General features: G+C 39.3%; 1 protein-coding gene across 5 annotated transcripts in view; it reads left to right on the forward strand.

The window, feature by feature from the left end:
• LOC109915947 (diacylglycerol kinase beta) overlaps positions 1-17,262 on the forward strand; it is a 409,322-nt gene that overhangs the window by 127,177 nt on the left and 264,883 nt on the right. For all 5 annotated transcript variants that reach the window (XM_048599394.1, XM_048599389.1, XM_048599391.1 and 2 more), the window contains one exon: positions 10,907-11,077. In XM_048599394.1, coding sequence (XP_048455351.1) covers positions 10,907-11,077 — 171 coding nt within the window. The remainder of the gene's footprint in view (positions 1-10,906; positions 11,078-17,262) is intronic.

The following is a 17,262-nucleotide window of genomic DNA, read 5'->3' on the forward strand; positions in this document are numbered from 1 at the left end:
TTGGCCTGCTGTGTTCATCTAGCTCTGCACATGAAAGAGTTACTGAACCCCAAGAAAGAGCTTGAAAGGTGAAAGAAATATATACAGATGAAGTAGATTAACTCAGATGACTTCATTTCAGTTGATACTAGTACAGCTTCCTCACTGTCTGGTATGATTAGTCCTTGACAGTGAAAAACGGAATTGTTGCATTCCTTTCTAATTGCTGCCTTTACTGTGCCCTTTCTCATGGATAGTGAAAATAATATCCATGAAAGAGGAATTTACACAGTTCAATTACTTTGATCATGCTTGTTTGAAGTTGCTGCTCTCACTTGTAGGAAATTGTTACATTTGAGAAATTGTTTAAAAAAAATAATTTTAGACTCCAGATTTTCCATTATCAGTCTTTCTTGACAGCAGGCTTTTTTTTTCTCAGATGGTGGTCAATTAAATGTTAGTGCTGCATAGTGCATTCAATTGTGATGCTTTTGCTATGTTGTACTCATTTAGTACAAAGCAGTTTGTGCTTTGGAGCAGAAGCTAAATAGGAAGATAAGTGTTTACAGAGTTTTGCAACAGTTGGTCTCAAGAAATTATCGTGTGCAAAGAGCAAACCTTATGTGCACTTTACTATGACTATTGTAGTGTGGCTTTGTAATGCTGATACAATCAGATATGCAGATGGGAAAGAACCCTTTCTCAATGCTAAGTCTGTAGGGCATGGTAACTACATTTGATATAACGTATCACAGTCAGAAAATTATGTCTTGATATGTTCAATGAGAAGGAAATGCTTGGTATATTTTGCCCAGTTGTATACAGGAACAATGTGGTGTTCATCATTTTGTTGTACTTATTTCCATTACCTTCCCATGGATGAATTAATAGGTCATTGATATTGATGGAAAGTGTGCCAGAGGACTTACCTTTGTGTTCCACACAGGTCTGAAAATGATGAGAATTCAGCAACTGCACCAAGTTGCACCTTGCACTGTGTTCAGGAACTTCAGAGTTCTGTTGTAAAGTTAGTTCTGGGTTCCTGCTTATCTAACTCCGACCCCCCCATTCTTCCATTTGTTTCCCTTTGGATAAATAATACAAAGTCTAAAAGTCATTAATATATTGCCTCTGCTTGTCAAAATGTATTACACTGAATACACGTTGATACAATTAAGTCTTGCAGCTGTCCCATCTGGAACATCACCTCTTGAATGCATTCTAAGTGAAAGTATGGGCACAAACCCGTTGTACCCAAACCATCTCCCTCTCTGCACTTCCCTCCCTTCCTCCCTTCCCATCCTCCCCTCCCCCATCTACCCCCCCACCTCTGTTCCCCTCTCCACCCTCCACTCCCCCTCTCCACCCTCTTTTATTTTCTCTTTTTTTTCCTCTCTTTTCCCTTCACTCCCTCTCCATGCCCACTATCCCGCATCAGGAGGAAAACTGTTTAAACCTGAGTTTTGTGCCTTGCTACTGTAAGGCAAGCAAATAGAGGTGTGAAAGATCATGATGGTTTACTTGGAGAGGAAAGAATGAAACAGGATATTCATGGAAGATCACTGAGACGTGTGGGAGATGGTATGGAAAGCTCATGGTGAGTGAGAATGTTGCCCTTTGGATGGGGAAGTGAGGCACCTGCAGAGAGAGGACTGACTGGAATTCCGAGGTGGTTGACCCAAGGAGTGCTGTGCAGGAGAATGCTGAGCAAGTAAGACATGAAGCTTGGTCCCTGAAAGCATTACACCACTCATCTATTACCCCCTCCCAATGTCTTGGATCATGAACCGGCTGGCAATTGGAGGGACTAAACATCTGCTGTTAACTTTTTTTACAATGCCATCCAGGCCAGTTTGGTTGAGGAGCTTGTCCTCTTTCTTTTATCCGTGGGCGAGCTTGCCTCACTGCAACTCCTCACAATACACAGCTCACCTTGGTAAGAGTAAGAGATCTGCGCATTGTCTCCTTTTCTTTGCCTGTGGTTGCTGCAGCCCTAGAAGTCCAAATGCTGGTGAACATTTGAAATCCATACTGTGATTCCTTTAATTGGAAATCCTTCCTTTGACACAACCAACATACTATTTTGCAAGCCCTCACTAATCAGACCAAGAGTCCAGAATATTGACATTGCTGATCTGGAAAGAAATCTAACAAAGCCCATCCATTAGAAAATTGGTTGTTGTCCAGAAAGTAGCCTTGACATTCCAGCCCGGACTAACCCTGTACAATTCCACTCTCAGAAATTGTTGCAAATGCTTTTTCTTAAAGAAAGTGACAAAACATTTCCATAATAAATGGCTATACAATTCTTGGAGGAATAACAAAACTTGCCTGGTCCATATCAACCAGAGCTAGTAAATTACAGAACTTATTCAAATAATAAAAGTCTGAAAATAGTGAAACTCACTCCAAAAAGATTTGGCAGATCAGGAAATGTCTGTACCTGTAATACTTACAGATAAAGAAGGAAAGAGAGGCAGAGAGATTTAGGGTGGGAAACTATTTAAAGTGGAAAGTATAGAACGTGTCCTTCCCTTAATACACTTTTCTTTTAAAAACTTCAATCGCTCCAAACGTGTTAAATTCCCTTCATTAGAATTCCCCTCTAGAAACCACATTCTGATTTACTTTAAAGTGATTGTTAAATGACTTATAAGCAGCTGTATTGTTTGTTATAAAGTGGAATCACCTTGTGGTACTCCTAACACTAGAACCAACTCTGCAAGGAGACTGTGAAATTAACAGATGCAGAGAGAAAAGTTATGGCTGGATAATTGGGACAAATGGGGCTGTGGAGAGGATATAATATGACATTAACTCATAACACAGGAGGAAACTAATCCAGTTAAGTAAAGCAGATAGATTAATACTTAAGAGCCTAACCTATAGCCCACTGAATGACGGATCAATTCTGGCAAGAGGAGAGTCTCTCTGATTTGTAATTTGGCAAATGGGAAGGAAAGGGATATTTAAGCTGTTTGGAGAATGATACAGACTGCAAATAAAACAGCACTTCTGTTTATGACAATATGTTTTGAATGTATTGATCATCTGTGCATAATACGCAACTTTTTACATCAAAGTATTTACATTGAACTTGCTGTTTTTTTTTTAAATTTTACATGTTAACCTACAGCTTTGCCAGGGCTCAAAGCACATTGGGGCAATGGAGGAATTTGTCCCAGAACCCCAAATAGTCTGGGACAAATTCAGTCATTCGTGGGAATGACAAATCAGACAAAGGTTTGTACCTGTGGAGCAAATTGAACAAAATGGTGAGGAGCTAGTTCTTTCCCAGGCTTTCTGCTGTTAACCACGTTGGTGAGTCTAATCAGCAGGAAACTGGGAAGGGCAGTCTCTTCTTGGAGGTCCAACAAGCATTAGGTTAGGAAGTGCTGGAAGTGAGTGGTTGACAGAGATGCATCAAGATCCTGCAGGCTGAGGTCCAGCAGGCTAGGGAGAGTGGGGAATGGGAGTCAGTTGCCTTTTAGCCATGGCTGGGGAAACAGCAGGAACCGCTTCGTGCCAAAGCTGCCATTTGCAGGGTCTGCAGGTGGGGGAGGGAGGTCATGGTTGGAGAGAAAGAAGAGACTGCATGGTGAGGAGTGGATGATAACGAGGCTGCATGTGAGAGGGGGCTGTAAGTAGAGTGGATGGAGAGAGAGGGAGGTTGCACAGGAATAGGAAACAGGCTGCCAAGTGGTGGATGGGGAGGAAAGTATGCTGCAATGGGCGGGGTCTGTGGTGAAGGGAGAGGAGGCCACAAAGAAGAGAGAAAAATTTTAAACTTTCGACAAAGAAACAGGAAGTCTCAAACATTAAATTAATGAACTATTTGCAAATGGATGTGGAATCTCTACCTTAAGGCTGTAGATGTTCAGGACTAGCAAATTTGGCAGGGGGTGGGAAATCAGTGGGTGCTATTGGAGTGAACAATGTCAATTGTTAAATGTAAGTCTGAAATTAAGAGCAAAGAAATGGTAGTAATTGCCTGGTTCAAACATTCCAGCTTAATTGAATGTATAACCGAAACACATTCACTGTCACCTCACCAATCTGGTAGGCATGTTTAGGATGGTGATTTTTTTTGTGAGTGTAAGTGCTTACCTTTTATTCATTCAGGTGATTTGGGTGTCACTGGCTGGGGCAGCATTTATTGCCCATCCCCAGTTACACTCAAAGAACTGGTGGTAATCTGTCACCTTGAATTGCTGCAATCCATGTGGTATAGGTATTCCCACAGTGCTGTTAGGAGGGGAGATCAGGGTTTTGACTTTCTGAACACCGAAGGATGTTGCATGGGAACTTGCAGGTCATTTACCTGTGTTTCCGCTGCTCTTTTCCTCCCAGATGCTAGAGGTCACCATTTTGAAAGAAGCTACCAGAGAAGTATTGTTGAGTTGTGTAGTGTGATGTTGGTATATACTACCATCACTGTATATCAGCAGTATAGACAGTGGATATTGAACATGATAGATGGGTTGCCAGTCAAGTGGCTACTTGGTCCTGGATGGTGGTAAGTTTTGAGTGTTTTTGGAGCTGCACTCATCAAGGCAAACGGAGAGCATTTCATCATACTCCTGACGTGCCTTGTAGATGGTGGAAAACCTTTGAGGAGTCGGAAGCTTGCTGCAGAGTGAAAATGCGATGAGCAAATGGGTGCTTGATGACTACTGGGGACACGATGAGCCAAAGGGCTTCCTTCTGTACTATAAGCTGTTGTTAACGACTCTTGGAATTCCCCACTTCTGACCTGCACTAGTAGAAAATGTATTTGCATGGCTGCTCCAGTTTTGTTTTTTTTGGGTTAGTAGTAGACCCCGAAGATGTTCATGGTGTGATTTCCTTTGTGCCAGGTATGATTTTCACCAGTAGAGAATTTTCTCCCTGATTTGCATCGACTCTAGTTCTGCTAAGGCTCCTTGATGTAAATTTTGGACAAATGCTGCCTGATGCCAAGGGCAGATGTTCTCACTTCTCTTGAGTTCAGCTGTTTGTCCATGTTTGGACTAAGGAAGTGATGAGGTCAGGAGCTGACTGTACCTGATGGAAACCAATCTGAGCATTAGGTCATTGCTAAGAAAATGCTGCTAGGTAGCACTCTTGCTGGCACATTTTCAGTTTTGACAGTAATCTTATAGGGTAGTAATTGATAGAATTGGATTTGGTCAGCATTTTGTGGACAAAACCTAACTGGAAACTTTTCCACATTGCCAGGTAGTTGTCAGTGTTGTAGCTAGATTGAAACAGTGTGGCTCAGAACTTATAGCTTTTGTGGTATCCAATGCCTTCAGTTATGTGGAGTTAATCGAATTGCCTACAGACTGGCGTTCATGAAACTCTGGTTCTCTGGAGGTGGCTGAGATGGATCATCAACTCAGCTCTGCTGGACAAGGATTGTGCCAGTTCTTCACTGTCATGTTTTGCTCTGATGTGCTGGGCTCCTCCATCATTGAGGGTGGGGATATTTGTTGTCTTCCTCCAGTGTGTGGCTGGACTGCAGAGCTTAGATCCTATCTGTTGGCTGTGGGATCTCTCAAATCTGTCTGTCGCATCTGCTTTCATTATTTAGCATGCAAGTAATCCTGTGTGGTAGCTTCACCAAGTTGACGCCACATTGGTGTGTCTGGTGCTGCTGCTGGTATTCCCTCTTCAGCCAGGACATCGACCGTTGTTCAGTGAAGCAGGGTATATACTGGACCATAAGGTTGCAGGTTGTGCTGGCGTATAATTCTGCTGCTGTGAACTGACAGTGCCTCATAAATGACCAGTCTTGATGTTGGAAATGTTTCAAATCTGTCTCATTCAGATAGGGCCACACGACAAGTTACAGGATGTCATCATTTCGAACTCGGGACTTCACCTTCACAAGGACAGTACAGTGTCAATCCTCCCCATACTAACAGATGCATCTGCTACAAGCAGATTGATGAAGATGAGGCCAAGTAAAGTTTTTCTCTTTTTGATGGTTCCTTCGTGCATGTCTAATCCAGCAGCTATGCCCTTTTAGGACTCATCCAGTTTGGTCAGTTGTAGTGATGCTGTACCACTCTGATTGGCATTGAAGCCTTCCACGCAGAGTACATTCTGTGCTTTTGCCATCCTCAGTGTGTCCTGCAAATAATGTTCTACTCGCTTAAACTGAGGGGATGAGAGGAAGTTTTCTCACTGATTTTGACCTGATATCTTGATACTTCATGGTTCCAGAATCAATGTTGAGGACTCAGAGGGCAACTCCCTGCCAACTGTGTGTCACTGTGCACTGCAACTAGAAGGTCTCTGCTGTTGATGGGACTGGACATACCTAGGAATGCTGTTGGCTGTGGCCAGGATATTGTTTCTCTGAAAATAACTAAGTCAGGCCTTTGCTCGACGACTCTGTGCAACAGCTCTCCAAATTTTGGCACGAGGTCCTAGGTGTCAGTGAGGAGGACTTTGCAGAGTCAACAGGGCTGCGTTTGGCTTTGTTGTCTACAGTGTCTCGGTCAATGCCAAGTCTATCTTTTTATAATTCCTTCTCTCAGACTTGTAGTAGTCATGTACAGCTGAGTGGCATACTAGGCCATTTTAGAGGGTACAGAAGAATTAACTACACTGCTGTGGATCTGGAGTCACATTTTGGCCAGACCAGATGTGGATGGCAGATTTTCCTTCCCTACAGGCAGGAACCAAGAACAAGAATTTTTATACACAGTATTAGCCAAGCATTTGCTGTAAAAATAATGACAAGTCTTAGCCCTAGCCGTTATTCATCTACAAAATACCAACAATGTTTAGTGGACAATGGATATGACCAGTTGTGAATGGCTAGAAATTGATGGATAATATGCGCTGCTCCACTATTAACTTCAAAGGTTGTAATCAATCTGTCCAAAACTCAAGAAATTGTTGGATTTGTGTGTAAATACAATTAAACTTCGTGCAGAAAGTTATTATCCTGACATGTTATTTGATCTTGAAGGCCCAGGGAGAGATTAATACAATCTATTAGCTCTAGTAAATTATAAACTAGTCCTAAAAATGTTTTTTAAATTTAAAATGTGTTTTTGAAAACACCAATTTCTTTTCCTTTGGTTTGTGATTTTATTCCCCACCCCCCCGCCCCCGCTAGCATTTAATGGGAGTGGGGGGTTGGAGGGAGGAAAGTGCAATGCAACAGCATATTTCTCCACACCAGTAACATCTACAATATTGTCATTGCCATGTTATGCCATTTTCAGAAGGGTGAACAGGCATATTTGTAGAACATTATCATATTTCTCAGGAGTACTTCATCACTTCAGTTACAATTAATTACTTGGAACTACAAAATTTTTTAATGTAAAAGGAAACAAGGTAGCCCATTTTGTGCACCACAAGATTTCCCAGCAGATCGCAGAATGACTAGTTAATTTTTTTGATGATGGTCAAAGGGAAATAATTATCAAGATATCTGTGTGAATTGCACTGTCATTATGCAAATATGCCTTTGGATCTTAAATTGAGATCAGGTGGACATTGGACATGCTGATGAAGGATAGCATTTCCAACAATGCAGTGCCCTTAGATTACTTTCAGAGAACTGTCAGCTGAGGCTATATACTCGAGATAAACAAGAATGATTTGGTTATACTTAATGCCTCTTTTATCTGTAATGCTTTTTAGCAGCATATATGGAAGATGCTATGATATGAGGAAAGCCATTTGGTCCACTATTATAATTCCATCATAATGCCATCATAATTCCTTTATCCAGAAACGCTTTGTAGCTTTCTCTATTGCTGACCATGTTTAATTGCATTTTACTAGCTTGAACGTGTGTCCTTACCCTTCTTCCATAGTTTTAAAGAATCTTTGCCTCTGTGTGCACTTCCTGTGTCAATCAGTGTAAAATTACAGATTATTTTCTTACTCCTGTAACTATGATACATAGCTTTTATACCATCGTATCCTCATAAGGTTCCTTTCCAGACTTGGAAGCCCAGATCTCTCCATTTTGCCCCATGACTCAACCTGTTAACACTTAGTACACAGAATAATCACAAGTTTGATCCTGACTCTAGAATTTGAAGACTAGAAAGATTTACTACTTCCTGGAAAATGGTCAGCAGTTGATAAGAAATGCCAACTTTGTATGCAGCCAATTTATAGGAAGAGAAGTTGAGCCTCTTTGGAAAGTATTGCAATCCAGATAAAATTAACTCTGCTTTTAGTGGGAAAAGCTTGATGTTATTTGTGTAGAGAATTGGCATAAGCATTTAATTCAACAAAAATGAAAGTCGGTCTCTCATAATTCATCTCTTGATAACTTGCCATAGTGCTGAAGAAATGCTGCATGATCACATGTACTAAACTTCAAAAAGTTTTTGTGACGTCCAGCTGAATTACTGGCAGAACCCCAGTTTCAGATCCTGTGATGGCTATTTTAACAGTCCAGTCAATCTTTTTGTTTTCTTAATTTTCAACTGAATTTTTACTTTTTAATGCAGTCCTTCCCCTTTTCCCCCTCCCTTACTTTGGCACCACCTAACCAATTTAGTACCCTAATATTTGCTTACAGCTTACTGTGATGCTGATTTGGAAAACAATGTTATTTTGATGACTGACTCATACAGATGCAGTGATCTACATAGGCCATATTTGGAAAATAGGCCCATCACCTCATTAAGATTCTTTGGCTTCATGCAGCCAGTCAGTAAGGTTATTTACAAAGTACAAACAACACTCTGATGAGATTCTTCAGCATCAGTAGAATAAATATTGCCTGGGAGCTGAAAGATACATTTATCAGGAAAATGAATTGTCAAAAATGTTTGTAGTACATAAGTACAAGTAGCTGTAGTGTATTCAAACTAAAACATCTTTCAATCTGTTGGTTAGAACAGCTAAAGAATAAAAAAAAGCCCAGCACTCTAGTTGGCAGCCACATTCATCCGAGGAGATCATGTTTAATTTCTTCAGCAATGATCTATGTCAGTAAATAATTTTGTGATATTGTTTGAAACAAACTTATTTCACACAAAATCATGCCACCACAGGACCAAAAGCTGTGATAACAATGGGTCTTGCCAACGTGGTACCAGGAAGCTAGTTTCTAGAGCACGAAAACATGGAGATTTGTAGCTGCTTGCAAGCTATTTAGCTTTAGGAGGAAGAAGTATTTTTATTGGCATTTGTATTTACAGTGAAATATTTTATACTTCACAATATGTCATTTGAGAAAATGGTGATGGGCACAATTCACAATCTAGTATAATTACAGCAATGGGACTCATTGACAACTGATAGAATTACTATCTTCGCATTTATGCATACTCACTAATTCACAGAACATCAAAATACATAATAGTGACATCAGTATGATGCTGTGGGGATAGCAAAACACACTTAGCTCTCAACCTCTTTTAATCATTCTGCTACCGTGATTATTAGGTGGTCCACTTGATTTTATTGCAATAAATACCAGTGACAAAACCCAGCATCTCCTAGACTATCAAGACAAGGATTAGTATGTTTTGCAAATTCCTTCAGCTCCTTATCCTTGCCTTATGCCCATTTTATACATGTGTGGTGGAAAGCTGCTATAAATCTATCTGCTGATCCTGCAAGTAGGGCAGGTCATTAAGATATACAGCAAGAATGAACCCTTGTTCCTTCAAAGGTACCCCAGATAAATATTTTTGATGTTCATTGAAAAAAGAGAGTACCCATATCACCAAACTTCTAATATCATCAGCCATTGTACTTGTGTCCGCTGAAGTAAACATCTGTAATAATCTGACCACTACCTAATTATTTTAGCTTTGTCTGTGCGAATGCACCAGTGATGCCTATTTTCTTGGTATTGTCAGTATGCATCAATGATATTGACTTCCCTAGTGTTTAAATAGCTAGTGTTCTATGTTAGATAACAAGGTGTAGAGCTGAATGAACACAGCAGGCCAAGCAGCATCAGAGGAGCAGGAAAGCTGATGTTTTGGGTCTGGACCCTTCTTCAGAAATGGGGGAGGGGAAGGGGATTCTGAAATAAATAGAGAGAGAGGGAGGCGGATGGAAGATGGATGAAGGAGCAGATAGGTGGAGAGGAAATGGACAGGTCAGGGAGGCGGAGATAAAGCCCGTAAAGGTGACTGTAGGTGGGGAGTTAGGATGGGGGTTGGTTGGTCAAGGGAAGACGGACAGGTCAAGGAGGCGGGGATGAGGCTGGTGGGTAGGGGGTGGGGGTTGGGGTTGGGGTTGAGGTGGGAGGAGAGGATAAGTAGGAGAAAGGGTGGACAAGTTAGGGAGGCGGGGACGAGCTGGGCTGGTTTTGGGATGCGGTCGGGGGCGGGAAGATTTTGAAGCTTGTGAAGTCCACACTGATACCATTGGGCCGCAGGGTTCCCGAGCGAAATATGAGGTGCTGTTCCTGCAACCTTCAGGTGGCATCATTGTGGCACTGGAGGAGGTCTAGGGTGGACATGTCGTCCAAGGAGTAGGAGGGGGAGTTGAAATGGTTTGCAACTGGGAGGTGCAGTCGTTTGTCGCGAACCGAGTGTAGGTGTTTCACAAAGCGGTCTCCAAGCCTCCGCTTGGTTTCCCCGATGTAGAGGAGGCCACATCGGGAACAGCGGATGCAGTATACCACATTAGCAGATGTGCAGGTGTTCTATGTTGTTGCATTCCTTGCTCAGGGATATGTATCAGTGGTTTATATCATTAGTTTAATACAATAGGATTCAATTTCAGCTTGCCATTCTGCTAGGTCTGAAAGGACATAATTTCAAAAATGCATAACCTCCACAGACAAGCTAAGCATGATAGAAATTACTGGCATTCATGTGATAAATATAATTTAATAATCACAAGAAGAGACTGTCGAGTCTGTAAACTCTCTCTCCAATCCACGATTGACTGTCTAACAGCATTTAATATAATTAAATTCGATTTGCTCCTTATTTTTCCACAGGTACAAAATGTTTAGACAAGAAGATGAGTTTAGCACTTCGGAAGAGTCACAGTCCTCTAAAGGCACCATCTCACATGCTGCAGTCACAGATGCCACAAGTGGTATTTCTAAAGGATATTGTCTGTTATCTGTCACTTTTGGAACGGGGACGAGCTGAAGATAAGCTGGAGTGTAAGTTCTTGCAGGTTTGATTGAAATTAACAGTTGACCAATACAGTATTATAATTTCATGCTGGGAGCAACCTATTGGCACTTTTCTACAAGTTGCATCTGTATTACAGCTTACATGTAGCAAAACTTCCCATAGTGAGGCATTGGACAAAGCAGAAAATGGGGAAATGTGTTCCTGGACAGAAACTGAGGTCCAACCAGAGGTAGGCTTTGAATAATACATTTGAAGATGCAATAAGATGTAGCAAGGCAGAAACATTGAATAAAATTCCAAAGTACTGCGATAGGATAATTGCAAATGCTGACACGATGGAAAAAGAGTAAATTGACAGTAATCCAATTCAAATAATTACTGGGTAGAATTGGAATGTAACCTGTAGCCTACTTCTGGAACAAATTCATGATGGATTTTGAAATCATTTAAGTGAGAATGAATAGAGGATCAATTGTGCACTGCTACAGCAATAATGGGATAACTGGAATTATGTCATGTGATGTTAATCTTAAATTTATACCGACATAAGAAAGTAAATTACACTTGGCATACCTTAGAGGGAACAGAAAGCAGTCTAATGAGTCCTCAAATTCATGTGATTTTAACTCGATTTTTTTCACTAAAATGCATGCAATCAAAAGACATAGCGTATTTCACTAATGCTCAAAAAAATCTGTAAATGCACAGACATTTAACCGATCTCATCTCATTTAAAAAAGAGGTACAAATGAAAGCTTAATAAAACTATTAAGTTTTCTGCTTCATTCTCCCATAATTCCCTCTTCACTTCCTATCGCCTTATTAAGAATTGATGATATTGACATAATGGGTGAAATTTTCCATCTTGGAGTATAAGTTTGGCAACAGGCATGAAAGTGAATATCAGTTTTGCTCAGGGAACGGTGAGATTTTCTTGTGTGATTGTCAGCTGATTACACGTGAGGTACACAGCAAATCTTGTGGTGGGGTTGGGCAAGAATCTGATGCCCCTCCTGTTAACTTATGAAGGTCCTGCAATGTATTAAAAGTACACCTGGATAGGCATTTATTTCCTTGAAAACCCAGAGCATCACTAGAGCTCCCAGTGTAGTACTGTACATTTTGGCCCTTCATCTCTTACCTACTCTGCTGTCTAGATAACTACCACCCAATCTCAATTGTGATATGACAAGGTGAACACTCCTCCCCAGTCAGCTCAAAGCAGCCGCATTTCACCCCAAAATTTGAGAAAGGTAACTACCTCTCTTGCTGCATACAAATTCTGTATTCATGATTCTGAAGACATGTATTGCATGCTGGCATCTAAGTTAATTAGTAAAGGCAACTTTAATTCTTGTCCACGTAGCTTTTTAATGAGCATGTGTGACCTGTAAATGTATGTGCTGGAAAGCTCAGCTTGTCTTTAAAGTTCCAAGAACTGCATATGGCAGTGGCCCAGAACTTTGTTCATGGATAGGGTACTGGGCTGGGGATGTTCTGGGTTGAACATGTCTGCTGTCTCGAGATGCTGGCTAGAGGTCGTCATAGGGCCTGTTAAGCAGTGAAGTGGATGGTTTAATGGGTTCATCTCGGTTCTCTGGGATATTATCCTTGTTATTTTGTAGAATATTAAATCTTCTGGCTATTGCCACTCAGAACATTCACTATGCCAACATACGCCAGACTATACCCACACCACTGTCAGTGTGTCCTCATAAATTCTATTCTAACTCATGCCAATTGCCCCCAGACTTTAATAGCCCATTTCCCAATTCATGTCAACTCATCCATAATCTTTTGCCCTTACACGCTCCATGCCAACCCATCTAATATCCATCATAGTCAGACCTCCAGAACCATCTTGTGATTAGGTAAAATGAAGTTCTAAATATTAATTATAGCCTTTACTATATTAATAAACACCTCAATTCATTAAAGTCCATTCAAAATTTAAGCCCCTTAAAGTTTATAATCCTTTAGATAGCCAGACTGTCTTGTATTCATGACTCCACATCCCTCTGAACTGTCATTCCAACTGTGAAGGTAGGATTCACAACACCAGTCAGAGATCAAATGAACTGAGAACTAGTCTGAACATAAAAGCTTGAAGACAATTGAGAAAACAAATCAAAGCAAAAATAATATGAAAAGACACTGGTTGCAATCATAAAAGGAATCCAATGGATATAAATAGTAAGAGTAGTAAAAAGAGGAATGGTTCCTCCTGAAGACGATTTACATATGGAGGCAGTGGGCATGGCTGAGGCATTAATTGAATACTTTGGATCTGACTTTTACCTTGACTTTCTTCCTTGGTAAAGAGTAAGGAGTTCAGACACTTGAAAGTTTTAACATGGATAAGGATGTAGTGTTGGATAGGCTTTCTGTACTCAAGTTGATAAGGCACTAGGACCAAATAAGCTGTATCGAAGGATTATGAGGAAGTGAGTAGAAATTGCAAAAATGCAAACCCATAATTTTTCAATCTTCATACTGAAGATCCAACCAGGAAGTTGTGAATGTTACATCTTTGTTTATAAAATGGCATAAAAATAAGGCCAACAACTACAAACCAGTCAGTTTAATGTTTTTCGTGGGCAAGTTTGTTGAAAGAATGATTTCGGACAAAATGAATAGTTACTTGGGCAAATGCAGGTCATTTTGAAAATCAACATGGATGCGTAAAGAAATCATGCTCATCTAACTTGTTTGAGGTTTTTGAAGTGGTGACAGAGGGCAATGATGAGCGTGATGATGTTGATGTGGTGAACAAAAAGTACAGCATTGTAAACATTATCAATCAGAATATAGAGTACAAAAGCAAGGAAATTATGATAACACTTTTATAAAACATTAGTTCAGCCTCACCTAAAGTATTGCTTCTATTTCTGTGCACCAAACCTTAGGAAGAATGTAAAGACATTAAAGATGGTGAAGAAACAATTCATTAGAATGGTTTTAGGAATAAGGAATTTCACTTTTGTAGGTAGATTGGAGAAGAGAAGGCTGAGAGATGGTTTGATTGAAGTAAGTGTCTGAACATAGGAAATAGGGAGCAACCATTCCTGTTGGTGAAGGATCAAGAACCTGAGGGCACAGAGTTAAAGTATTTGGGAAAGGAAGCAATGGCATGTGAGAAATTTTTTTTACACAGCAATTGGTTAGGATCTGAAATGCACTCCTTGAATGTGTGATGGAGGCAGGTTAAATCATAGCTTTGAAGAGAAACTTGTATCATATATTAAAAGGAAGAATGTGTTACGTTTTGGGAGAACCACACTTTGAGCATCAACACACAAGCTAAATGGTCTCCTTATGTATACCATAACTATTCTGTGATTGTAAGAACGTTGTTAGGCACTGAGTTGCTAAAACTGTATGCACTGTCTGATAGGATAATGGATAGATTCAATAAGTAGTCTTCAAAAGGAATTGGTTAAATTCTTGAAGAAAAACAAATCCCAAGAACCTGGGAAAGATCACAGAAATGAAACTAAATATTACACCTGAAAAGAACCAGCGCAGACTTTATGGGCCAATTGGTCTCCTTTTGTTTTGTAGTATTCTTTGGTTGCTGCAGCATTGTAGTAATGCAGTGTATCTGGTTAATTAACCAGCAGAAACCTGTCATGAATTCAAATATTATGTATTTATTGGTGAAGGCCATGATAAAGTTTTTTAAAAAAATACAATTTTAAGAACAAGGCACAATTTTGCTACTATCTGGTCACCATTACAACATATTTGCTTACATTTTAAGCCAAGACTAAAAATATGTCCTTGTTTTCAGTGGATGATTGTTTAAAAACAGCACAAATATAATCTCCTTGGAGTGAGACCAAATTAAATAGGCCACCCCACTGTGCTGGATTCAATCTGAATTCAAACTGTCTTGATTTAAATCAAACCCTGCAGTCTAAATGAAAAGTAATTTAGATTCCCTACTGCTGGTTGCATATGGCACTGCCTTTATTTAAATTGACAAAAATGCACGAGCAACCTTGAGGTGTAATATCAATAGTGGTGTATATGTGAAATGTCTGAATCCAATCAACTGCTTCACCTTGCAAAGGGATACTGCACAGTCTTGATCGAATGTGATTGTGACATTTTCAGCCTTGATCTACTGTGCAAACACCCACAGCAAAGGTTATGAGTGTAACTCTACCACACATTACCAGTGTCTGTGACTCTACAAACTGTCCATTCATCGCATTGAATTAAATAATGAAATGCAAACTTCATCCCCTCATTTGGTTTTATTTAGATTTTACAATTATGGTACTGTTTTAAGAATTTGATATGAAATTCTCTGAAAGGTTGAGTTTTGACACAGTGTTCAGATTTTGGCTACAACAAATTATTTGCTACTATTAGCTAGTTGGGAAAGGAATAATATAATTGTACAGGGTATATTTTGCATTTTATATTTGTGAAAACCTGAACTGCATTTAACTCTTGCCAGCATTAAAAAAGTGAAAAAGTCTTATGCAGTGCCTCACTAAACAGAATGTGCTTTTAATGCACTTACAAAATCAAATCAATTTAAATATTCTTTAATGTATTTATCATCTGTTTGAACATTTAGTACAACGTGTGTTAGTGCTTTCAGGATTGTTAGTTAGACATGCAATGAATTGAATAGCCAGTAACTAAGGTACTGTAATTGTAAGGAATTTTATGAAGCAATTGATTTTTTTCTTAAATGTTGAGGATCTTTGTGGAAATATATTGTAGTTATTGAGTGTGTTTGAAAGATGTAGCAGCATACCGGAACAAAGAAGGTAATCGATATTAACAGCAACGACCACAATATGTATTTATGTAACATTTGTAATGTAATAAAACATACTGAGGCACTTCACAGGAGCTTTTTAGAACAGAGTTTGACACCCTGCCACAGAAGGACATAATGAGAAAAGTGACCAAACGTCTGGTGAAAAATGGAGGTTTTAAGGAGTGACTTAAACAAGAAAAGAGAAGTGGAGTGTATAAGTATAAAACTATAAAGAAGGAATTCCAGAATATAGAGTTTTGATAACCAAAGACATGATCACTAGTAGTGCAGCAATTAAATTCATGGCGCTTGAGATGAGAATTAGATGAGTGCAGAGATTTCAGAAGGTTGTGGGGATAAAAGATTACAGCGAAAGTGAGGGATGATGCCATAAGACGGTAATAATCAAGGGTAAGAATTTTTAAATTGAGACATTGAGAGCATTAATGGGTTTTGCGTTGATTTCTTAACACTTTAGTTGATTTTTTTCGATCTTGTGCAACTAAATTGAAATTACATTTTGCCTTTCTTAATTGAGCAATATTTTTTAATTTTTTGAAGCATCAAGGTTCATTGTGTATTGCAATCCTTTGTTATAGAATGCAAATTATGCCATGAGACAGGGCACAGCTGTTATATGTTGCCTGTGTTGCTAGCTTAAAACTCATTTTTCTCACAGAGGTTGAATAAATGCTGCACTTTATATATGTCTGTAATCAATATTTATTCAAGTTTATTGCAATATTAGTACTATAAAATGTAGGAATTCTAAAGGAGTTTAACATTTTAGTTTAAGGCATTTTTATTTCAGAGGAATGTTAAATTAAGTTCTGCTGGTTGTACATATTACTGCCATGGGATGTGCATGTTTTTTAGTTGAATCTGTTATAATTTTTGATTAGGTCCATTTTACAGCAGTGATGAAAATAATCTTTTCCACATGATGTTGAAGAAAATTAAGAGCTGACTAAATCAATGTGTGAGTTTGTACCAATTAGAAAAATGTATCAAAAATGTTTTCTGTTGATGTACAACCAATTTGTTTATTTACCCTGCAATGTACACATCAGAGGGAAGAACAAACTTAGCTCAAAAGTATTTTTAAAATGTTGACTCCTGCCAGACTACCAGCTCTTACATAAGTACATCTAGGTATGCGTGCAATGACTTGTTATTACATTGTTTCTAATTTACACATCAGATTTTAATTTTAGATTTCTCATATTTAAGCAGATATTTAAGAATGCATTTATCTTTTAAATGTGTATAACATTCATGAATCAAAAAGATGACCTGCCTCAGCCGTGACTCAGTTGGAAGTCCTGTCATCTGACTGAGAAACTTGAGGATTGTAGTGGCATTCTGAGACACAAGCCTTAAGTGAGCCTAGGATCACATTCTAGTGCAGTACTGACAAAGTGCTACACTGTTGGA

Source organism: Rhincodon typus, chromosome 7, assembly GCF_021869965.1.
Source record: "Rhincodon typus isolate 14 chromosome 7, sRhiTyp1.1, whole genome shotgun sequence".
In the NCBI taxonomy this organism is placed as follows: Eukaryota; Metazoa; Chordata; class Chondrichthyes; order Orectolobiformes; family Rhincodontidae; genus Rhincodon; species Rhincodon typus.